We start from the raw sequence: 26,173 nt of genomic DNA, 5'->3' as shown, positions 1-26,173 counted from the left end.
TGTGCATAACATCCTTACTAAAATAACTACCAATCATATTGGGCTACGAGTACAGTGCATCGCTCAGTCAAATATGTAGGCACTTCCCAGATCATTCTAGATTGGGTGAGCTTTATTGTATTTCCTATCACATACATGTAATGTAGTTATACCAAATTGAAAGTTCTTCACTAATCTGGGCAAACTGTTTACATATTATAAAAACAACCATTCATACAGTACACCATACATGTACATAACTGCTAGTGTGTGCATTTGTGACAATGCGATGCGTAGTGTTAATTTCACATATTTTCTTTGTTACTTGTACTTGTTAATTGCTTTGATATTGTGTAATTTTGTGTATGTACATGTTTTGCACTGTTGAAAATGAAGTGAAATGAATGAATGAATGAATGAATGAATGAATGAATGAATGAATGAATTATTCTTGGGTATATTATCACAAGGTGAGAATATTTGAACTCGGTGTCCAGTGTCTTAAAAAGGTGCCAAACTACGCAAAGGTGTTTGACTCTCCTGAGAAGAAGATAGCAAATTAGAATGAAGTATTAGACATAGAAAGAAAAAATTTTGACTGGACAGAAGTCCATAGCAACAAGTTTACGAGTATACCTGTGAAACTCAGCCGAGGTCTTTTACTTTATTTTTTTGGGTCATATTATTGTCATTGCCACCAAAGTTTAATCTGTTATTTAGAGAAGGGACAATAGAAATTTTGACTTTTGCAATAATAAGCCTGAATCTGTTCATCACTTGTTAGCTAGTTGCACTGTGACCAACCCGTTGTGGAGTAGTATAGAAAATCTTCTATCAGTAAAATAGAAGGATGATTACTACCCTCTCACCATTACAAAGGATATTTTGCTGTAAAATCCCTATGAAGTTTACTACATCTATTTCTAAAAAAAAATCTTGTGTAGACTATTTTACCTATATAGATAAGCATTTCAAAAGGTAAAGCCTGGCTTTAATCGCCTCGTTTCTTTTGTTTGTCCGAAATGCGAAACAAAACATTTCATATCTTAAAAAAAGAGACGTAAAGTACTCACTTTAAAAAAAATGCTGTTCTAATTGTTGACCAGTTATGAATACCCATTGCTCACATGTACCATATGTATGGTTTCGTTATACCGCAATAAGAAAGAACAGGAAAGAAAGAAATTTCAGTGGTTTCGGGTTCCAGAAAAGTTCCAGAGTTCATATTTCTAAAGTCGTAGTACTTCTATAACCGTGTATATCATCAATTTCTTTGCAACAACATTGTTTAGACACATAATTTTAAATTTTTTTAAATGAGACAAATAATTACTTGATAACTACAAATTACGTCATACCATGATAAGGAGGTATGGGGATTAAAGGTCGACATCTGCCACATCATGACAATTCAATTTATATTGCAGTTTTGTCGGTCTTTCCCATATCAGTCCTTGCAGTTCTCGGGGGACGTCCAGGGACAGAGATCAGCAATTTTCTAATCAGATAGATAAGATCAAGATGAGTGACTTCGAGCAAGCTCTTGACAAGCTGGAGGACTGGCTCCTACGCAAGATCGATCGCGTAGAGTCCAAGGAATTCATGACCCAAGACCTGAGCAACATCAGCGAGGAGATCAAGGTAACGACATGAAATTGAGACAGACGATACGGAAAAAAGTAACAGATTTTGATCAAGCACAAACGCTGTCGGCTCAAAACCATCTTTTTTTATTGATCGTATGCTTATCTATTTCTTTTCTTCGAAGTTATGTTTTTTCCTCGCATTATGTTTTCTGGTTGTTCGTCCGTCCGTCCTTCCGTCCTTCCGTAATTGATTTTATGGACAGCCTAACTAAAGAAACCGCTTGAGGTATTCTAATGAAACTTTACATGTACATGTATGAGTGGGTAAAATTGTACCTATCACATTTTGGGTGCACATGCTCAAGGTCAAAGATGAAAAGGTCAAGATCAAATGCTCAAAATGTCACTATTTCCCCAATATCTTGCAATGCCTGATGGTATTTTCTCGAAACTTAGTCTATACCCTCAAATGAAGATCCACCAAAGAGAGAGAGAGAGAGAGTTGGGGTGAAGAGGTTAAAGGTCAAAGGTCAAGCGAAAATGTTAAAATATTACCTTTTTTCTCCATATCTCGCAAATGGTTCGAGGTTTCTTCGTGGAACTTAGTATATATGCATGTACTGACTGGCAGTGATTATCTAGGGAACCTGGGGGTCATGGGTCAAAGGTCAGAGGTCAAGATCAACTCAAAATTTCACTGATTTTCCCACATTTATGAAATGACTGCAGCATTTTCGTTGAAACGTAATATGTACATGTATTAACCGAACAAAGATTTTCTGGGAAGTTTCTACCTGAAAGGTCAAAGGTCGCGTGAAAGTGCTAATTTCACTTCTTCCTCCTTATCTTGAAAGTGACTCAATGTATCGTCTTGAAACTTAGTATATACATGGTCTACCTGACAGTGATTCTCCTTCTCTCTTTGTGAAGTCAAAGGCCAGGTTAAAATTATTACTTTAGGCTATTATTTCACGACTTAATATTGAAATTACATTTTCCCCTATACCTTGAAAATTACTCAATGCATAAACTTGTAAAAGGGTCAAAAGTCAAGTAAAAAAATCTCAAATCCCCAAATACCTGCAGTTGTAGACAATATGATAGCCATTCATTAAATCAAATCCAGTTCCATGGAAAGTGAACATTCATCACATATGTGACAAACCTCTCATTTTGATATTTTAATAGTTATGTTAAACTGTCATCACACATTGTCAAGACATACTATAGACTTTATTAGGAGTACCATGCGTTATGGTGGAGGCATACCATTCGACATAGACATTTCTAGTTGTTGTTTTTTTTTTATAGCAATGTATCTCATACAACTGTTGCCTATTTGATTTAAGTAATCTTCTTTACATCCAAAATGGCTGTCATCTCAAGATTTAATTCATCAATGTTATGGATGATTGAGGGTGCAATCGAACTCGAAACGATGATACTTCTCTGCCTATGTTAAAGAACAGACTATCCAGACGATTTCAAAAAGAGTTACAATCATAAATTGCATATGACTAAGTGATGTTAGCATCTCCATATAAGAGCATTATTCAAAATATTACGTCACCACTGTGACAGTAACAAAAATTCATGATTTCTGTGCAAGCAACATAACTCTTTGAAATGAATTGATTAGATGACCCAAATAGAATATGTATATTTTGTGATCACGTGACATGATAGTGGGCAAGCGAGAGGAATGTAAAATGACATTGTTTCGATACAAAACCCAGAAGTTCATAAATTTTAAAGTACTCAGTATGCCTTGTTATATTTACGGAGAACATCAAGTAGTGATAAAGTATGTTTTTCTTTCATCACCATACATATGGCTACGCAAAACAATCGTCCTATCACCCACCTGCAGTGAGCATCAAAGCGAGTAACCGTGCCATGCCTTGTTTGGACCAGGGTTTGAAATTGTAATATCCTTTAAAAAATGATTCTCTGAATTAGTGCAAATGACTGGCTTTCACTGATAGTGACCATTCCAGTCCTGTGGCTCCTTCTCACTCCATCATGCGCCGAGGATACTGAATCTTTTACATAATATCGTCTGCTGAGAATGAAAGGGGAATTAAGTCGTCTCCATACAACATGGGTTTTTAGGCAACTTAAAGCCCTTATCATTCTCAACAGACGATATTTCGTTATTTTCTTCAGACATGCCGACAAGAGATTGACCAGCACCAGTCTCAGTACAAGGCCATCAAAGACGATGCCGACAGGCTCGTGAAGCAACAACATGCTACTGATGCGGCAAGGATCAGGAACAAGGTGAAGAACTGCAAGCGCCAGTGGGATACCTTAAAGGATGCGATTACGAAGAGGTATGTCAAAATTGGCCGGTAATGGCGCCATTCATACACCAGAATATCAACGATTTCAGAAAATCAAATTTTCCATCTTGATGTGTTTGTGTTGTGTGTGTGTGTGTGTGTACCTACACACGCACACGCGCACACACACAATACGATTGAATATCACTATCGCATTGCAATGCAAAAATTGCTTCCACTTGATTGTATTGTTTCTTTTTGGGGAGAGGGGGAGGGGTGGATATGGGGGGCGGGAAGTAGAGGGATTATGTTTTGTTCATGCTCCGCAGGCATTGGTAGGGACTATAATACGCATGTACAATGTGCATCTATGAAGTGAATATAGATTTTGCTCATAGTAACGCTCAGTTCATTTAATTTCAGTTTATTGTCAATCAAGCAAAAAATAATACAAATTATAGTACAATGCAAACCAAGCTTAAAACATCACATAGTTTGATAAGTTTCAATAAAGGAAAAGAAATACAACACAAAAAGTGAATCACATAGTAAGATTGGAATAAGATATATAAGTAGTATAACTGAGAACACCTAGGCATGCTTTGAAGGATTGCAATAAAGCAGGTGTGGAAAAACTGTGGTCCACTGAAAACATGATAAATACAGATACATCATCGGGGTTTTTTTTAACTGTACTAATTTTGGCATTTTAAAGTGCAAGTAATACAATTTCAGTCAAATCAACACTGCAAAAACATAGGTTTTAGATTTAAGGATGTTAAATTCAACACCGACCAAGTGTCAATAGAGGACCACACCCACAGATGTAGAAATGATGTTGTGATTGGTGTTGAAAAGTGTTCACCTGGCACTTCCTGGTGTTAATTTGACACTGAAGCTGGTGATATTTTGACACTGCACTGGTATTAATTCAACAATGACACTGCATTGTGTGGATTTGATATAGCTGATGTCAATATCGATGGTATAACACCACCCAGTGCAAATAGGAGACCACACCAACTGGTGGTACTGTGGCGTAAATGTGTTCACAACTTTCAAAAATCAAGTACTTCTGAACGTCTTGTATAAGTTCAAAATCAACAAAAATAACAGTAACTAATTACCTATCTAAAAAACAGTTTTATATTTTTAGTTGACAACTGGAAGTGTTAATTTAACAGCACCAATGAGCCCCGGAAATTCTACAACAACTAATTACAATAAAATGAAGCTTTGAAACTGTACAATCCAGTATATCACAGGAAAAAAAAAGGATGGGTGAAGACGCGTTTATACTTTTTTATGTGAATAGAATTTGAACGTTCAAAGTGCGAGGTTGTGTTCCTATAAATGAAATTGAAATTCGTACTTGGGGCGAAATAGAACGTCTATGCAGCTTCTGTGAAAGTGAATGGAAACTTTGAATCGTTAAACTGAATGAACTTCCCTCTTAAAGGGATAGTACAGTATTGGTGGAGATGAGAATTGGGCTTTTAACTTTTTGCGAGATACCAAGAAAACACTTATGATTATAGTACAGAGCATACGATTTTAAGAGGAATTCAAAGTTTATTTGATGAAAATCGGGTTTGGAATGACTGAAACATCCAAAAACAAAGTAAACAAAGCGATCGTAATAAAGTGTGGGTGCCACAATTTAGTAGAATCGCTCTTTTTTGGATATCTCAGCCATTTCAAAATCAATTTTCATCAAATAAATGTTGAATTCTTCATAGAATTACATGCTCTTTCATATTTCATAAGAGGTTTCTCCTCATCTCACCAAAAAAATGTTAGAAACCTGAAATTAGGTCTCAACCAAAACTGTATGATCCCTTTAAGTGAATGACAGAGAATCTAAAAGAAATGATATGAAACGAATTTTATTGTTACAGAATCAAAATGAACTGTGGCATCAGACGAGTGACCAAAATTGCTTGAATGTGAACGCCTTTTCATTAATTCGAATGCAAATCTGACGAAATTGGGCGGGAAAACCTATATCATAATGTGTTCTTGGAACATTTGTGCACTGCGGGATTTGATTTTGTTTGGGTTTTTCTGTTGAGAAACCCACAAATTTTATATAGCTTTTTTTTTTCTCGATGTTATTGTATATTGCCGACACCACTATACCACACATTATACGTGTGTAACACACTTGTCACCATGGTGCTGCACTGCACAGCTACCATCTTAACCGTCATTACTTCATGGAATTAGCCAAGAATACCTGGCCACTGGACTTGGGCATCCTGGAATAAGACTTTTGACCGAGTGTACCCACTACACTAGGAATTACTAGAAACTACTATTCCTTTGCCAACACTGTCGTATTGCCAGCAGCAGAAACTTCTAGGCCTACCTTCTTCTGTTGACCTGACTGATAAACTCCGATGCAAGCCAACTACGATTACATATTTGAAACATTTGTTTTATTTGTATCCTGATGATGATGTTGATGATCCACAGCATTTATAAAGCGCCATATATCTGTTGCAACCACGATCTGTTGTAGAAACATTTTTTTTTCTTCTTAGAAACACTCTCTTTCCCCTATCATTTGTCCGCTCATGTTTCATCCGTTTAGAGACAAGCAGCTGAGGAACCTACAGACGACCACCGAAAAATACCAGACGCTCCGCCAGGAAATCCTCGACTTGCTGGACAATATGGAGGGCAGACTGGACCAGATGCAGCCAGCGATGGTGGACGCCAAAGAACTGCGACTACTCAAGGCAGGGATCCCATTGATACCTTCCTATACAAATTGTTGTTTTATGTCATCCATTTTTTCTCCTTCTTTAGGAAGGTGTTCGATTATCAATTTTTCCCATTCTATGACTTTGTTGCGTCTTAATGGTGTTTGGCCCTAAATATACATACATTATAATATGTCAAGATCCAGCTTTAGGGAGATTTTGTGCAAATAAGCAATGTCAGCAGTAAAGCATGCGAGTAAATGGGATATATGATATAGCTGAAAATGTTAGGGAAGTACAAATTGTCTCCCTGAGGTTGTGTATCTCCTAATTTGCATGTCATGTCCCTCTAAAGCTGTATCCATTATAGTTATACATCATAACTGCATAATAATAATACTTATATATGTGATAAAAACTTAAAATGACATTTGGACTATAACGCTTTATCCTGGCAAGGAAAGCGCATGATATAGAAAACAAGACACCAATATCATGCGCTTTCCTCGCCATTATATATATATTTACATATAAATGAATATATATAAATAAATATGTATAATATATATCATTATCAACCCTTTAAATATTAAGCTTCATTAGTCAGATATAGTCCTATAAAGACTAACGACAAGAATGGTGAAATAAAGAACTAACTTTTCGTTTTATGACATTATAATAATGTATATGATAACATTATCATTATCATTATTAATTCATTAAACGATTAATTGAAAATTGAAAAAGAGAGAGTTAAAAAGGTAAAGTATGCATAAATGTACACTAAGGAGGGATTTTTTTTTGATAAAAAATAGACAAAATAACAAAACTTACTAGCCTCTGAGCAGGCGGGCTTGTGTGTGCATCGCCTAGTGTGAGGGGTTATGTGTTTCTTGAAGGGGGGGGGGGTGCGAACGTAGATCCTACTCGGGATATCGATTTATAGTGGGGTCATACCTAATATAATCTCTATAAGCAGGAAACTTTTAAAAAATGGACGCCTATCAAAATGCAGTGTTTCATACACAAACGAATTAGATATTATTCTTCCATATTTCAGGTTATTTCGTGTCAACATTATACATTATCACAAATCTCTTATATATTTTTACGTATGATACATAATTATATACATATATATGTATATATATATATATGTATATATATATAATGTATGCATATATGCTACTGTACTATGCCTGCACATTATACCCACATTGATATACATTGTATATTTGACGAGGGGCCAAAGCAGCAAACAGATCGCCGTCCACTGTAGTCACATTCACTGGATGTCACTGTGTATATTTCATACCTCTTTTTCTTTTGTTTTAGATAATTCTTGCATATAGGTATTATATCTGTTTTTGTTTTTGCTGTTGTACAAATTGACGTTTTCTTTTGTGGAACAATGATTTGCATGTTGAATGAAGCCGAGTGAAATCTCTCAAGTCTTGCAATTTCGTCATTCGATGTTAGCCCTTTTTTTTGGTCAATGTTTCCCGTCACAACGCATATTACTTTGGTGTAAAATGATAACTGCAATTACATTACGGAAATATTAGGGTAAAGACCTAACAAAACAAAGCATGATGGCATTGTAAATTTGCTATGTTCATTTTTTTCAACTATGTACGATATTTTCATATCTCTTGTATTTAATTGACAAAGGGACGCGTAGTCAATCAATATCCATTCAATAATTGTGCAAAGTGTTTTGTAAAATGCAGTGAAATGAACTTAGTTAACCGCAAAAACGGTGATGTACAAAACAAAAATGGTGATGTACAGTGTTCTAATTAAACCACTGAAACACACACAGAAGTCGATTGCATCTTGCAAGTCCAACATTGACGCCAACTGTAAGAACGTCGAGACACTGGACACTCTGACAAGAGACGCAGTTCAGCCCCTGCAGAGCGTGGCTCACTCCCGCTTCACACAGACGGGCAACATCTCATACCTCGAACAGGCGGCACCTAAGGACACATTGCGAGAGCCAGTGGGGTTAAACAGTGAGTCTATCGAGTACACACAATGTCATTGAGCGACTTCACCATATTAATGCACGTGCATTTAGCTCTTAATTGAAAAGAACCCCCCCCCCCCCGCAAAAAAAAAAAAAAAACAGCAACAAAAAAACAAAAGCCAACAACAAAAACAACAACAACAACAACAAAAAAAACCCCAAAGAAACCGGTATTTGACTGTAATGACAAAATTGTTATAATGATTATCATGTTATTTTATACTAATCGCGCATGATTAATGCACTATACTAGATTTGATACGCGACAAATGCACAGTATAATTCCTTTGAAGTGCAGTTGTATTTCACTGAGACCGAAGGCAGAGCTAAAATGGAATTGCACGAGGGCTAATTGTGTATTTGGAGTGTAAATTGGCTAGGATAGTGCATGAAAAAGCAAGTGTTTTATGTTATAGTGAATAAAATGTATTTTTAACACTCATTTTTCTACTTATATTGAACAGTAGTTTCATTTCACAATAACCTTATTCGCTCTTATCAAAGGAAGTGAAACATTATGTTCTGCCTAAAAATGGGGGAAAAAAAACTTTTGAAAAAAAAAAAAGAACCTCCAGGGCGGTCAACGCCAGGACCGTTAGTTCCTGATATTCTGCCCAACCAATCAGAATTCCAGCTTTTTTTTTTTTTTTTTTTTTTCAATTTGAATACGAACTGCATGTAACTTTGTTGCGGTTCCACATACCAATACCCTGCACGGTCCATGGAGAATCAGGCCTGTGGTTCTTTAAAGATAAAAATGCAAATACAAAATGTTGTCCAAATCTAAATAGAACGGATCAGAACGTTCTATACGTTCCACTGTTGTGTAACGACCTAACAGGGAGCTTTCAGTTCAGACCGCTTACCCTATAGGACTATTTCCGAAAGTTGAGATGTTGAGATGTTGCCTACCTTCTATACGTACGCTGTAAGAAAATTCCTTGAAATATGGGGTCTTTTATCATTTTCCCCGAAATATTTCTAATTAAAGGTAGATCTAGTTTACAAATCTTTCCCAATATCTTTTTGACATGTCCGTCCATAGAAATCCCAGCCTGGGCCCTGAGTGAAGGGAAAGTGCTACATGAAGTATATCTTTTCTGGTACATGAGCATGGGAACGTCTCTAAATATATTCCTGTCGATTCAGGTGCTGAAATTGTGGACACTCTTTACCTCAGGACTCTTCCTTCATTTTGTAATTAATGTTATTAGTTCCCTTCCAAAAACATGTGATGGGGGCGATTCTGCTGGCCTCCCTTCCAAAACCCTAAAACAGGGGGTAATTTTTGATGACTCCCCTTCGAAAAGCCTGTGATAGGGGTCAAAATCCTACCCATCTCCCTCCTTAAAGGGGTATTTCTAGCAATCTGGAACAAGCGTACTGTATGTGTATATCAAATGGGTTAGTCAAATACCGGTTAGTGATTTGCTTAACACAGTCACGTGATGGAAGCATATTATTCAAAATCAATTACTTTCTCTTCTCCTTTGTCTGTCTGTCTGTCTGTCTGTCTGTCTGTCTCTCTCTCTCTCTCTCTCTCTCTCTCTCTCTCATTTTTGATCTTTCTGTCCCTCAGGTATGATGGCTGTTCGGCGTGAGGTCTGTGATGTCAATGCACGCCAGGACGTCCTCAAAAGCCGTGTTGCTTCCGCCCTGGAGAACCTGGATGTGTCCAAGGAGTGGGTGAAACACATGAAAAAGGTCGAGACTCACCAGGAGTTGGTCACTGCTTCGTACACCAAGATTGAAGGGGCGCGGCCAATGAGCAACGACATTACGCAGCTAATGAAAGAGATTGAGCACTTCAGTGTAAGCAGGTGTTATAGTTTCTTTAGTTTTATATTTATTTATTTATGATACGCTCTCCGTCCGTGACGAAAGATTTTACCATATCGTATGATTGTGTCGATGATTATAGTGATGGATATTTCTCTGATGATGGCAATTATGATTATAATCACAATGATAACAATCAATACAGTTCGACCTCGATTATCCGGCCTCCTTATATCCAGAAATCTCCATTAACTGGACGCGTTCACGCAGTCAAGGACTTTTTTTTTTCATTCAAAAATTGAGAATAAACAGTGACTTTAACATCTTTTCATGGATCTATTTCACTAATTTCATAAGATGTTCATGATAGATTTCTCAATATCTAATGAGGTAAAACATGTGTGATTTTCACATAAAGATATACTTTATTATTTTTTTTAAAAAAGGGACTACAATTTGGCGCAGGGCTAGCATAGATCACACCACCGTTGCGGGGTACGCCACCTGCCTAGCTGCCAGTGCACTGGAACGGCAGCTTGGACGGCAGCTATATACATTAACATTGTGTCTCCCATGTTCGTTTATCCGGATGAGCGCCGGTCCCGACGTGGCAGGATAATCAAGGTCGAACTGTAGTAAAATTATGGGGTAGCACTTTTAATCTTGGGGTTTACTCTCTATTTCAAGGGAGATCACCACGCAGTGTATAACAAAAAGAAGAAACAGAGTAGAACCATGTGAATGTAATGTAGCACAAGTGAGTTCTAAATCTTTTCCTACTCTTTTCTCCCGTTTCTCCAGGTTATCCATAGCGATATTCAAGAACGACAAGCCAGCATCTGGGTCACGGCGGACGAGTCTGACCTGTTCCTGCACTCGAACCATGATCGGCTGACCTCTCGACAGTACGACAACCTGTCAACTAAGGCCACCAATCTTCGCAAGCATCTATACGACCTCCTCAATCGCTCAGAGGAGTGGCAAAAGGAGGCCAACGATAGACTCTTGCTACAGATGGGTGAGGAGCCGAAGGACTTGGTGGTTAGTATAGAGTCCACTGTGTGGTATAAAGAAAAAAACGAAAAAAAAAAATAATCGTCTAGATTTGTTTATTGGAAGCCTGAATAGATTGGAATGGAGTAATGCATTCGATGTGAATAGTCGTATGAATACATACCTGCCAACTGTTCAGTTTTAATCTGAATGTTCAGATTTTTCACTGAAGAAAACGCATTAATTTCAGTGTGTTCTGATTTTTTCGAAATATCTGTTCATAGCAAAGTATATGAAATTTATGAAATTTCAGATTTTTAAGTACTTTTTCTTCGTTAGTTCAGATTTTTTAAGTCTCAGGGTTAGCAGGTATGTGAATAGTTGTATAGAAGTTCATATGAAATTAAAAACCTGTCACAGCTTTGGGTTAATGCTTCAGTAGAATAGCTAGCAGCTCAAGAGGTACTTTTGAATCACGTTTGAAAGAATAATTCAGAAGGAAATTCTGAATAAAGACTTAAAATTCATTCAGTAGAACAGGTTCTACGACCAAACAATCTTAAATAGTTTCCTTTGTCATTGATTATACTGACAAGATGTGGCATCTCATACCTTCCCCATTTCTTGGTGTAAGGCACGATCAGTTAGCTTCATTCAATTGTACCGATTTGTTCCATCCTTAAGGAAGAAATCCGTAAGAAAGAATCCGTTCTCAAGGACCTCCTTGACTGGTTAGCCAAGGCGGAGCAGGCTCTCGCCTCCGAGCAACCCATGAATGGGACAAGCCCCCAGGTCAAGCATCAGTACGACAAACACAAGGTATAAACTTGACGATTGCCAAAATTATTGGAATAAAACATTAGGGATTACTGCCATCTGCAAATCGTATCTATGTGTATGCATGTGTAGTGTCAGTATCTTTTCATCATTGTGAGTGGTAGCAACAGACATACACTCACATTTTACTTGCATATGTCTGCAGTATGTAGGCCTACACTATGCACATACCACAGAATGGAGCTGTTTTGTCAGAACACGGACCCTCATCAGAATCACATGCATGAATGTCTGTTCGCAAGTGGAGTTGGGGGGGGGGGGGGGGGGGGGAGGGGCACTCTCCTCCCAACCCACCGAAATTGTCAAAACTTGTTTCCTAAGTAAAATCTTGAAAATTGAAAAAAAAATCAGTAATTGAAACAATCACACAACAGTGAAACAACTATTTTCATGCATAAACCTAATGCTTTTTTAAACATCATTTTTCATAAAACCTAAATTGTTCATCAAATTGTTGGGTTCCAAATCTCATTCCTTCCACACCTGCGATGGCCCGTTCCACCTCCACAAACTTAATCTACAGTGAAATACATGCTCACACGCCACGTTTCACAAAGTTATATGTTTTTCCCTCTTTTTACCCCCCCCCCCCGCCCTTCCAGACATTTATCCTCCCAAAACCTCCCATGCTCAGTCGCTACGCGCCCTTTCTTTAGCGTTCACCTAAAGTATTATTTTATCAGGGAACTTTCGTTGCACGACGCGGAAGCAATCAGCTGTGACTGTCCCCGCACTCAGATTCCCGTCGCCATTTCTAAGCGGTTTCGTTTTCTTGTGTGGACGGAGCAGTTGCGACGAGATTGTTGATTAGCAATCGTTCCCAAACTCGGGACCGGACGCTATTTTAGCCAAGAACCGTTCTCATTTTCCCACGGACGGGAAGTTTTTCGGATTTGAGCGCGCACAATTAGCAAATTTCGCATACTGCACGCTTAACTAGCGGCCGCATCGTACTTGAGAAAGTTTCCTAATAATTGGAGCTTTAGATCTGCGACGAGGACGTGGGGGGGGGGGTCATCTGTTAGGCGCAAGTACAAAATCAATCTCGCGTCGATTGTCCTCTAAAGGACGTTCTCTATTGAAAGGAAAATTTCTTCATACTTATTAGTGGTTGTTGGCCATCTTAACATTCGCTCAAATTCACGACGCAGACATGGTAGAGAGCAAGTACTTGATGCGATGATCATGGGCGCATTTTACTTTGTAAAAAGCGGCGTCCTCGCGAAATCTTTGCCAAAGCACACGTCATCTTCACGTTTTCGGCGCAGATCTAAAGCTCGTTACAAAACTGGATGAGCGTTCGTTTTATCACAATCAGTGGAATCACCCTAGCTTGATAAAACTTTCGCCTGCTGGCTCTGCAGGCTTCTTCAGATCGAGCGTTGTGAGAAGGACTTCCCACGAGCGGACGTAGCTGGCGCACGCGAGTCGCTACAAAAAACATTATTGGTATTCTTGCGCTCCCCCTCCCCCGAAATATTCCTGTATACGGCCATGAAAATGGTTCCCTATCCATAATGATATAATGCCAGAATGACATATAAATGACAAAGTTTACACTAATAATGGGTACGGAGAAGACCATTTTAAAGAAATCTTCAATTTACTGAGTAGTAACAAAAACAGCAATAGCTAATTCCAATGCCGACCCCTTCCTGACCCTAACCTCATGAGCTAGTTAACATTCTGTATGTGCTGTTTGATGCAGCTTCTGCATGAGGACATTCAAACTCGCCGGCAACCAATCCTGCAGTGTGTGGAAGACATCGAACAACTCCCCACGACGTTAGGAGACAGAGTCGAGTACGCCGAAACCAAGCACCTTTTGGCAAGACAGTCCGAGTTGCGAGAGCGCTATGACTTCGTGCTGACGCAGTCATCAAACCGCCAGAAAACACTGAAACAGGCTATCGAAGACTTGCAAAAACTTGAGGTGGGCAATTAAAAAAAAAATGTCCTAGCTCCTATAACCAACGTGTCATACATTACCATATAGCACTTTCGGATAGGGTACCTATCAATGAAATGGTATTTCAGAATCAATAAACTCCTCCGTTTTCTGCGCATTTCTGTAGACATAATAACGTAAATGGGTACAACTCTAGTTTGGAATCTCTCTCCGATAAAGGCAACAAGAGAGATTTAAAAAGAAAAAGATAACCTACAGGCTAGATATGATAAATGAAAAAAGAATAACAGGACAAGCTTATATCGAGGGGGACAGAAACAACAGATGGTGACGATTTTCGTGATGCATTTTAGCCAGAAAATTTACCTGGTAACACATTCCCAATACATATAGAACAAGATTGTTTAAACGAGTTTTTCATAAATGTGTTATGCCAATTGATTTTCTCTTGCTTTTTGAAAAAAAGCAAGACTCGACAATTAGGACAACTAAAATCATTGAATTCGAAATGTTGGTGGCCCGAAATTAGGCCTACATGAAATACTAATTTCGTCTGATATCAATTTGTGTAAAGGCTCCACCACCGGACCACAGCTAATGCCAAGTCCTGATAAGTTTTGAATTCAAATGGTCTTAATGTAGAATCAACTCACAAGGTTCTCTGTTTTCATCAGGCTGACCTCACAGAATTTGAGAAATGGCTTCAGGCTGCCGAGTGCAAGATGGATGCGACAGAGCGGAACGTTGCCATCGAGTTGGAAACTCTCATGACTCAGCAGGCAGACCACACGGAGTTTGGCCGGGACATCAACAGCCACATGGACGTCCTCGCCTCCGTCAACAAATCAGGACAGACTGTTATTAGTCTTACTGAGGTGAATTATTCCTAAAGATGACTTCTTTAGTAATAATTACTGATACGACTAGAAGATGATTTTCCAAAGCCTCTCCCAAAGTTTAGATGCTGTCCGTGTGTTTATGATAATTATGCATCATCATCCATAGCTTTCATGCTGGTTACTTTCCTCTTTTCTCTACGGACGCCAGGTTTATCGCCAGAAACTTGCCGAATTCCGCAGTACTGTCCAGCTTCAAGAGAGCGGTGCTTTCCAGGAGGCACCACAAACACATATCCTCAAAGGCGAGCTTCAAGACGTCAGTAACCGATTCAGCCAGCTCAAGGGACGTTACAAGAAACTTTTGTTACATTTTAATGAGTTGATTCCAAAGCACCTGACCTATATCAACAGGGTGAATGGATTTTCCGAGTGGCTCGAAGTCTCGCAGACTACACTTGACAAGATGAAGAGCGAACCAATCGTTGCTTCAAAAGAAACCATCTTGAGGCAGATTGAAAGTACAGCGGTATGCTTAAACACATGTTTCATTGTTACCGGAGATATTTTTTCCCGTAATTTCTCAATAAACTTATAGTCACGTATGCAGAAATAGTCATAATGTTGCCAAAAAACAAACAAACAAACAAACAAACTTTTATTCATCTTGGTTAAGATTCACTACCGTGATAATGATTACTTAGTTTCCCGACTTTTAGTCGTATTTCACCAGTGTGCCCATCCCTTTGTACAGCATTTTCAAAGTTGCTTTTTCCTGAAACTGTTTTATCTCTGCAGCTTATACAAATAAAAATGTAAAACGGAATCCAGTAAATTTGTCAGATGGTACCTACAATGAATAGACTGATACAGTTGCGTAAAGTGCATGCTTTCGGCTTACAGTTAAAAAAAAGAAGGAAAACGAAATGATGGAGAGGTAAAACATGGTAGAGTTGGAGAAAAAAAAGACACGAACCACTGGCAAAGAGTAGAAACACCACACACAGAGAAACACATTCACACTTATAGATGACACACCAATTAAAAAACATACATGACGCTATATATTCTTTAAATAATAAATATATATGCAGTTCATAATTATGGTAAAGACAGGAAATTAACGAGAGAGAATAGTAACATTCTCACTGTTGTACTTTTTTTTTGCTACACGCCATTATCAATTGTCTTTCAATGTGATCTGTATTCTCTCAGACATTCCGCCAAGATGTCATCGCCCATGCAATTGATGTTAAGAATATTCAGGCCAACGGTAAGATTCTAATAAGCTTACAACCTGCCTTCATACCAGCCCAGCAGATGACTACAGGTATGAATCTGGTATCACAATTTCGTTGACTTTTCTTGCATTTTTTTTTGCATTGTTACTGATGTAGCTTTACATATTAAACTAAACAGCACAGTAAAAAAAAAAATACATTATATAAATCATTTGATTCTCTAGTCTTGTTGGTTCTAGATTTCAAATCATTTTGCATCTATTCCAAGACTCTCTGCAAGGTAACTAGGCTTCACCTTGGTTTACTTTCAGTAATAACACCCATCTAATAAGTTTATCAAATATCTTTACATTCAGTATATCATAGGTATGTCAAGTATCACGACAATTGGCCCTCGAGGACACCCCCCCCCCCCCCCCCGCCCCCACAAAGCAGGTTGCAGTTAGGGAAATAGGGTCGCGGGAAAGGTACAATAATTGTGATAATTCCGATGATTAACTTTGTACCAATAGCATCAATGCTCATGTGATTACAGGTTGCATATTTGGGATAACAGCACGTTGCTTATGCGTACTTCACTCGTTTCTTACGAGAAAGAATAATCATCTACTTATCACAATTAAGAGTCATCAGTTTTGCACAGGAATTGCCTTCGTTCATTTTTTTCTTTTAAATGATTTAAGTTGCTTTGTTTGTTCGTTTGAATGAATGGGTGTTACTGCTGAGTTTTGTAAGGCTTTTGGACCTCAGGGTTGGCGTACCCTCACACTTTTTACCATCCCCTCCCATTTTGTGGGTGTAAGGTGGCATTGTCAAGCGCTACCAGACCCTCGAGGTTGGGGTAAAAAACCTCCTGGAGAAGCTACGGGTGACGCTAACAAACACTCAGAGAGTAATGGAAAGCCTGGATGAAGTCCTGAAGTGGCTGGACGAGGTTGAGAAGGAGCAGCAACACCTGGAAAATGGAGAGGTGATTCAGGTCATGAAGCAGACCATTCTAGACCACGTGGGGAAAAACAAGGTGAGGAGGAGAAGAAATAGGAGACTGGGATGGGATGAAAGCCGGTTTCCATGGCAACAAGACTATCAGGGGCCTATGACAACGAGGTTTTATGCAGATGTGAATGCGTTAGACAACTGTCAAGTAGTAATGGTGGAGGCCCGTGGAGAAATATTTGTTTCACGGACAATAATCTTGAAGATCCAGTGGATATGAGGATGACAGCAATGTTACTGATGACTTATTTACTGACGTTGTACCTAAATTGAATGCATGAATGGTGGGTAGGATTGAGATACGTGAAAGATAAAATGGACCAAATTTGGGTTTTCATATCCTAATCTTTCCACTTTAGGCCTCAAAACTTTTCAGTCACCCCGTGTAGCTAGAAACCCTTGTTTTGAAACGGAATGTGCATGGACTTTCTTTTGACAGTGTTACATTTGACACGTTAATTGGCACGTTGGCATTGGATTACATTACACATTGACCTACTTATTACAACACCCATTTTTTCTCTATCTTTATTACAGTTGCAATTGCATGTAGTTATTATGTTATACCTTACAGTCTAGATGAAGACATGCTCCGTTTGAAATTCCGTGGACGTTACGTGCCTTATACCCAGTATCTGCTACTGTTTTTGTTTTCCTCAAGGCTCTCGAGGACGATATCGCCAGTCATTGTATGACGGTTGAGTCTGTCAACGTTGCCACAAAACAGCTCATAGCGACCGTCTCACCAAGCAATGCTAAGCTGGTACAAGACAAGCTGAATGTTGTCAATGATCGCTATGGCAACGTGAAGACTGCTGCCCACGATCACGGCAAACGTCTCCTCGCCCTTAGCAAGAAGCTGTCTGATTTTGAGAAGGAGGTAGACGGCTTTGAGGACTGGCTCCTACCAGATCTAGAGATATTGGAGTCGGGTGGGTTAATGACGCAGAGGGTGACCAACACTGCTAATACTCTGAACGTAAGAAACGTTGTTTTGAAACAACCCATAATTCATCATATGTGTAGAAGATGATTTAAAGTGAGTCGACATAAAATTGATCAGCTTTTAAGCCCTAATCACTTGTGCCATTTTCCGACGAAAAGAAGAAATGCTACTCCTAGTAGTTTTCTTATGAATAGACATTGAAAAATCTTGAGATTTCACACACACAAACGTAGCTTGTCTTTAAAAATGTTTTTTTATTAGATAGAAACAAAAACCATAAGTATACCATAAAAATGCATATTTCTAACTCATTTTGCATATTCCCTGAACATGTGAGAAACCCGTAGTGATTTAATTTTGATACTGCTGCTCTAATACAACGGGGGGGGGGGGGGGGGGGGGGGGCAAAAGGGGGTGGGGGCTGGAGGGGAGGTGGTTCTTTATTCATATTCCTTTAAGATATTTTCATTCAATAATTATCTCAGTCATTTCCAAGTCACTGTCTGTTCTCCTCCCAGGAAATCGGTCGTCGCCACGACGCCCACAAGGCTCAGTACGACCGCATCCACGAGATATCCGAGGCGCTCCTTTCTGATACCAAGACCTATAACACTTCCTACGTCACGGTTGTAGTCAGCAATGTGGACAAGAACTACCTGGACTTTAAGGAGGCCCAATCAAAGAGGCAGGCAGCTTGAAATATTTGTGAAATTTCCTGCTTTAAAATGTTGCTGTGAAGTTTGGTAACTTTTGCTCTCTGTCATCGAAGTTACATTTCTCACAGTGATGATGTGGTACCAAACCACCCAAAACATTTGAACATAACAGGAAAGACCGCACTCAAGTCTCATGCACAAAATCTAGACAAGGAATCATCTTCAAACTCTGGTAATTCTTTTTCGAAAAAAAAATATTGGCATGATAGGCATTCATTATAGAATAAAACAATCATTTTTTTTTTGGGGGGGGGATGTGGGGATTTCCCCCCCCCCCATTTTATGAAGAGGCTTGCATTTAGTGTAGATGTTTTATATACATATATAGATATAGTCGAGACAATGTAGATGACAAAAGATGTCGCATGAAGCCGGCTGTTACGAAGCTTTCGACCTTGGTCTTCCTCAGCTTTATTATCTGCTGAACAGACGTGTGAGTTACTTGGGTGTCTTGTGGCTGTCTTGTGGCGGGATCTTGTGGCTGTCTTGTGGCTGTCTTGTGGCGGGACAGCCACAAGACACCCAAGTAACTCACACTTCTGCTTAGCAGATAATAAAGCTGAGGAAGACCAAGGTCGAAAGCTTCTAACAGCCGGCTTTATGCGACATCTTTTGTCATCTACATTGTCTCGACTATAATTCTTCCTAAGATGACAGAGGCGTACGGTACGAGTATCAGCATCATCATACTATATATATATTGCTAAGGTCAGTAACTTGTCCTGTGTACTGGTTACACTTCATAGTCAGGGTCAATGTCCTAATTCTTATCAGTATTCTCCAAAACATATATCTTGTACAGATTGAATATCCTTTGTCCTAAAGTCATAAACTGGAGAGCTTAGTTAGCCCCTATGTATTAATTGAACCAAGACACACAAGTATAAGCTTAGTGTTGGTGCCTAGAATAAAGCAGTAATCGTATAGCCCTTTTCTCATCTACTATACTGACCATGCAAGAACCTATCCCTTGTCCTCCCCTAGTAGCTAGACGTTTGATGTCACCCCTTTGTAATAGTCTCAACTGTATGTCTCTTTGTCCTATTGTTGTAGCCATGCCTCCCTCCAATTACCACCCTATTGCCGATTGTACCTGTATTAGTTTCTTATTTTTAATCTCTTCTATGACTATGGAAGTAGCCAACTGGTTAATTGTTTGTATACTTGGCTGGGAATGATGCCAAGCTAAAACTCCTGTTTGGGAGTCAGTCTGAATTTGGTCCTCCTGAAGTCAAGACGCCAATAAATGTTCTCTCTGTAAGTGCAATGATTTTACGTTGGTGTGATTGATTCATTGACTCTTGTTTCAAACGCAACAATATATATATGTATATACATGTATATATATATATATATATATATATATATATATACATATATATTAATGATATCATTTTGGTAACATGCATTAGTAACATTTGAACTCTTCAGGTGATTTTGCAGCCTAACGCATTATCATTGTATTGCCTTGAACTGGCCTGTGATGTAGGACTTCAGTGTAGAAAAAAGTGTCAGTTCGCACAAACCTTGTTTTAAATTTCGAGAAATTGATTATTATAACTTAAATTTGGTAATCGTTTAGAACACGTACAAAACATTTGTATTTTAACGCATGCTGCAGGAACATGGACTGTGAGCGTAAACGTGACGCAAAGATGAATTACAGCGACCATCATCGCCACACGACAAAGTGGCTGAGTAGCATGGAAGAGAAGGTCCGTCAGCTGCTGGTCAGTGGTCAAGACCTATCAGCCATCCAGATACAAGTACAGGAGGTTAAGGTAGACAATTCTGTAGCTTTTACAAACATGAGGACTACTTTGAGATCAATGTGAAATTGGATTATAAAGTTGTGATATTCCACAAACTTTGTTAACATTTCGTTTCGTCGTTTTTATACACTCCGCCTACACATAGGAAAATAATAGAAATCACTCTGAGATGGAGTGGACGATTCAAGAATGTCCTGCCACAGCAACGACTTTTTTCTTTGAAATGAAAATAATACCGGACTGTTTTGGATCAAAGCACTCGAGTGTTTTTAAGCAATTTAGTTGAAAATCCAGCACATACAATGACCCTGCATTGGTGCAAGGTTATACCTTCCTTTGTGAGTCCCAAAATGTTCTCCGTATAGACATACTAAAAATGTTGTTGGCATGCGGCATACTGGGGGGGGGGGGGAGATTTGAGTCCACGACCTCGTGATTGTTAGACTGGCTATATCCACTAGACTGCTGGGTGTAACAGCAAAGAGTGAGTTGTGATTTTGTTTTTAAATCATTATTATCATGGTTATCACTCTTAATATCTGTTTGTCGATGCAAAACAACTTTTTTTTCCCCCAGTCACTTACAATGAAAACTGCTCCACGGAAGAACCATCAATTCGAATAAATGTGAACGCCGTCACTAAAGGGATAAGAACCATTACCGGCTATCGGGCGGAAGCTCGGTGGTCTGGTGGCTGTGACGCCTGTCTAGTGATGAGGAGATCTTTGGTTCAAATCTCACTCCAGCATTGATGCCCATGACTGTTTTTGTTTTCATGGCTATATCATTAAACACTGGATATTCGATGCCGTTTATTTCGATGAAGGGAAATTCTCAGTCGGTTGCAATTCAAACAACTCGACGCAAGAACCATCAATTTAGATGCAGTACCTGCTGCTAGAGGAAATAAGAGCCATCACTGGCTGTGGGTCAGATACACGGTAGGCAGTAGATATGACTCCTGTCTATGAATGCCTTTGACTTTTTTTTTTTGCTATTACTAAAACACTGAATAATCAATAATCAGTGCCTATTTACGTCGATGAAGGGAAGTTTGTCCGTCAGTTACAATATCGTCTCATTTCACTGCTTCTTTATACGTTAACGCAACACACTGTCACACTTGCGACTGTGGAACAATTTAACATTCTTCTCTTCATAGATCATGCAAAGAGATGTGATAGACTACAAACCCAAAACTGAGACTTGCAGCAAACTTGAAAGAAATCATAGCGCAGTCATCTGCGAGACAGATCAGCCGATTTTGACTCAGGCCCGTGTAAGGTCTCTTCAGGCAGCTATCCCAAAATCTGGACACGTCAAGCGGATGGCACGCTCGTATCTCTCCGGCACTGGAAAGGGCACGGATGGTATAAGTTATCCCATTTTACGTATTCATTTTGATTTTGTTTTGCAACGCTTTAATGCTATAATTATGATCTTTATGATTAGCCTGGTGGTATAACCATATGTCACTGGTTTTTATTGGGTGCTTTTCCAGTTATCTTAAAAGATTTATTCATAGACCTTACCTTTCTAAAATGATAAAAATTGGAAATTTGTACTATTCAGGAAACTCAGCGGCCTTGAATTCAAATCCTGATCAATAGGATGGTCACTTGCAGAGTAATGAGATGTAGGAATGCAATTCATATGCATTATACTGAAAATATAGTACCTATTTTTTTTCACAAAGAAGTTTTATTCATATAAACAATCAGGTACAAAATAAATGTCACATACAATCAAAAAGACAATTACTGATAAAAATGTGACAGGCAACTGCGAAACAACTAAATAATTCAAACGCGATTCCAATTAATATTAAATACAAAACCTTTAGTTTTATAAGACATATATTCGTCTACCTTCTTTGCTTGCTTGAAAAATTGACAAAATTTGGTAAAATGTAATGATTTCTTTTTATTTCTTACAGAAAATATGAAGCATTTTGCGTACAAATAAACCACGTTGTAACATTTTGGATTTTCTGTCGAACCAAGTATAAAGAAATTTTAGTAATTTGACTTTTATTCTGTAACATAATTTCTTGTATTTGAGCAATAAACTTTGGGTAGCATCACATTCCCAAAACAGATATGCAATTGTGTCTGTGGAGCTCGAAAAAAAAAAAAAAAAAACGTACAAGGTGTGTCAGATAGTCCCATTGCAAAAAGTAATTAAAGATAATAAAAAGTTTTGGTACCTCAAAAGTTTCCTTGAATTTCCTTGTCTTAGTTTGTGTTTCAGGTTAAAGTACCTTTCATATAACTAACACTGTGAGACCTACTCGCCCCCAAGTGCTCTCATGTCTTAGTAATCATGCAATTAACTGCGACCAGCAGCCCCATACGCATAGCGAACCAGCAGTCCCATACGCATAGCGTAATCGGGCTTCGCATTGTAGCATTCAGGATCATGACAGATTTAGTATCGCAGGATAAATGTCAACTTAAAATCCCAAAAATTCATCAATTTGAAGACTTACCAATTAAGGTGAAGTATTGAAAACAGGCTTCGGGCAACGTTTGGTTCTGCCTATAGTCCCTTTCTGTTCGAATTGATTACTGAATGTGACTCGGACGAGAGGACCTTGGGAGAGCTACATACACTGAATACTGAATACAGCCAGTGCATGCGAACACATCACATGCGCACAAATTTCAAATCCATCAACGGATAAGATGTTTGTGTGCGCGTGCGCAGGCCGTAGTAGTCAGTGTAGTAGCTCTCCCAAGGTCCTCTCGACCGAGTCACATTCAGTCATCAATTCGAAAAGAAAGGGACTATTGGCAGAACCAAACGTTGTTCGAAGCCTGTTTTCAATACTTCAACTTAATTGGTAAATCTTCAAATCGAAGAAACTTTTGGATTTTAAGTTGCCATTTACCCGCGATACTGATTCTGTCATGATCCTGAATGCTACAATGCGAAGCCCCATTACGCTATGCGTATGGGGCTGCTGGTCGCAGTTAGCTATGCGTACAATGGGCTGCACGCTGCTGGTCGCAGTCAGTGGTTTCGTACAATATTTATCGACGCCGTACGGCGACGGCTCTGGTACGAAACCATTATTGCATGATTACTAAGACATGAGAGCACTTTGGGGCGAGCAATTCTCACAGACAACGTACTTTAACGTGAAACACAAACCAAGACAAGGAATTTCAGGGAAACTTTTGAGGTACCAAAACTTTTTATTATCTTTAATTGACACCAATATTTCTATGTGAAAATTTTATACTGAAAATAACGAAGTCTTTGATTCAGAGTAGATGTACATATATAAGGACCATTATATATTTTAGTCCAATCTAAGTTTTGGTTAAATATTTCTTCCCATTTCCTTTCTGATTTAGGTGGTTGATATATTCTATCACATAATGTTCGGTATATATATCGACATATCTTAATTCTTTTAAACAAATTATGTATCTTCTTGTTTCGTCTTTATTTCATTATCATATGCTGATTTCTTTTCAATGTATTTTTCAACTCTAAGGGGATTGCGTGAATAACTGGAAAATACTCTAAAAAATACAACAAACACCGTATTTAGCCCGAAACTGATCAGAACTTAAAAAAGATGAACCATCATCACTCAATAATCTTTAATATATCCCTTTGAATCATTGTTTTACTTTGTTTTCTTAAAAACAATCTCATTACTTATAAAGATAAATGAATTAAACCAGATTACCTGGTTTTTCACTTGCTCTACGGATAACTTAGGGGAAAAGGTATATTCACACCAAGCTTTAAGAATTTCACGTATAAAACTGCTTTGAATCAAATTGATTTTCTTTTCTGTTCCGGCCATATTGCAATACCAAATCATATTGTCCCCTAAGTTATCTAAATATTAAAAAAAAATCCCATTTTCTTCTTCTTTGATCATTTAATAATTTTTTCATCCAGGTTATTTTAAGTCCAGAAATTACAGATAAAAAATGAAACATCTTTAAACCTCCCTGACAATAATCTCCAATTGTTATGCGCCGACTAGTTTTATCAGGTTTATCATCCCTGACAAAAGAAAATACTATTTGTTCTTTCTCTTTTATTAACTGTGCTGGTCAGATGGAGAAGGTAATGCCGAAAACAGAAAAATTAGTTGAGAAAGAGCCAAAGATTTCAATATAACAATTCTTTCCCGATGGGGGTTAAATATCGTCTCGGCCAAATTTTCAAAATCTCCAATAATTTTTTTTTTTTTTTTTAGGTATATAGTTCAACTCAAAATATCATATGTGACCCTGCACCACAATACACATAAAAAGTTGCCAGAGATGGATTTTTAGTTAAGGACAGATTCTAAAAGAGCAGACTCTAAGCTTTGAAATGATGTATAATTCAACTCAAATGGACTCTCCTAACCTATCTTAATAATAGGAAAGAAAGCGCACACTCTGGAAAAGTGTGAACCGAGAACAGAGGGTCCAAAGTACATTGTCTATCTGTCCATTCAAGCGCTTAATCTTTACCAAACTGTGCTAGCTGTGCTATGAGTGGAACAAAAAACAGCGTGTAAACCACTGGAGCTACAACAGTGAAGAGATTATCAGATTTAATTGAAATTAAGCATGCTCTACTAAGACATTCTGTCCATGGTTAATGCCAACTTTCAAGGCAGTAGCATTATCCCTTCAAAAGTTATCAGACTTAAAAGTGAAGAGTGTGCAAAGGGTCATTAAGAAATGAAAAGGGGCCTCGAACACATTATCTGATCTCACTACTCTACAAAAAAAGGTTGTAGAAAAACTACTGAAAATGCACTTTCCCATTCATTTTATGATTCCGAACTTACGAAAATTGTAGAAGAAGGGTACCTCTTTAAGAAGATATGAAAAACTGAATATTGACTTGGTTGACCCATTTCACCTTTTTTGAGTCCTGATGTAAAATCAAGGGGTGCGACTTTTTGTTCGTTTTGTGATGCACGGTCACATGATTATAGTACCTATCATTTGAAACGGGTAGAAGACCAAAATAGGTCTAGCTTCCTTGTAATCCTGTTTTGACCGTTTTTCAGTGGTGGGATGCATCATGACAGGATTCATCAGTGTCTCTATAGCAGTTTTTTGATTCATTACTGAACTTTCACAAATAGCATTAAGTCCTATGTCACCTTTGTATTATTTTCCTCATTTTTTAAGCTTTATGAACACTTCTCCTTTGATTCTTTAAGAACTTATAATAGAGCGCCAACTCAGCGACATTAACCGCCGCTATAACGAGCTCATGGCGAACCTCAACCTGGCCGGTCAGTACATTGAGCTCACCGGGGAGGTCGGAGAAAATATTACGTGGGTGACCACCACCAATGCCCAGTTAACCAAAGATGAACCGCAAATTCCTCCTGTCGACATCGAATCGCTGGAGAAAGAAATTGGTGTCCTTGAGGTATGACAAATTAGTCCAAATCCATCTCAAATTTCATGACAACATCCAAATGAATGCATTTCAAATGCCAACACTATTTCAATAATACAGCAGAAGAGAAGTTTGTCAAAGCTACGCATTTCTTCAATGTAACTGCAATAAAATCTTCGTTGGCTGTAAGAAAT

The 26,173-nt window shown here is 38.4% G+C and overlaps 1 protein-coding gene across 1 annotated transcript in view; it reads left to right on the top strand.

Moving 5' to 3' along the window:
* Positions 1-1,500: 1,500 nt before the first annotated feature.
* LOC139717727 (dystonin-like) overlaps positions 1,501-26,173 on the top strand; it is a 63,942-nt gene continuing 39,269 nt past the window's right edge. The window contains exons 1-17 of the mRNA XM_071629228.1: positions 1,501-1,620; positions 3,732-3,898; positions 6,441-6,588; positions 8,375-8,567; positions 10,161-10,393; positions 11,162-11,401; positions 12,038-12,172; positions 13,899-14,123; positions 14,774-14,974; positions 15,147-15,464; positions 16,151-16,265; positions 16,980-17,197; positions 17,834-18,151; positions 18,637-18,803; positions 20,456-20,615; positions 21,769-21,976; positions 25,795-26,009. Of these exons, the coding sequence (XP_071485329.1) occupies positions 1,501-1,620; positions 3,732-3,898; positions 6,441-6,588; positions 8,375-8,567; positions 10,161-10,393; positions 11,162-11,401; positions 12,038-12,172; positions 13,899-14,123; positions 14,774-14,974; positions 15,147-15,464; positions 16,151-16,265; positions 16,980-17,197; positions 17,834-18,151; positions 18,637-18,803; positions 20,456-20,615; positions 21,769-21,976; positions 25,795-26,009 (3,381 nt within the window). The remainder of the gene's footprint in view (positions 1,621-3,731; positions 3,899-6,440; positions 6,589-8,374; positions 8,568-10,160; positions 10,394-11,161; positions 11,402-12,037; positions 12,173-13,898; positions 14,124-14,773; positions 14,975-15,146; positions 15,465-16,150; positions 16,266-16,979; positions 17,198-17,833; positions 18,152-18,636; positions 18,804-20,455; positions 20,616-21,768; positions 21,977-25,794; positions 26,010-26,173) is intronic.

This window comes from Diadema antillarum, unplaced genomic scaffold, assembly GCF_040938485.1.
Source record: "Diadema antillarum isolate AM-2024a unplaced genomic scaffold, OU_Dant_1.0 scf00000081, whole genome shotgun sequence".
NCBI classification, from domain to species: domain Eukaryota; kingdom Metazoa; phylum Echinodermata; class Echinoidea; order Diadematoida; family Diadematidae; genus Diadema; species Diadema antillarum.
Note: the sequence above shows the minus strand (reverse complement) of the source record. Positions and strands in the feature narration are given on the sequence as shown.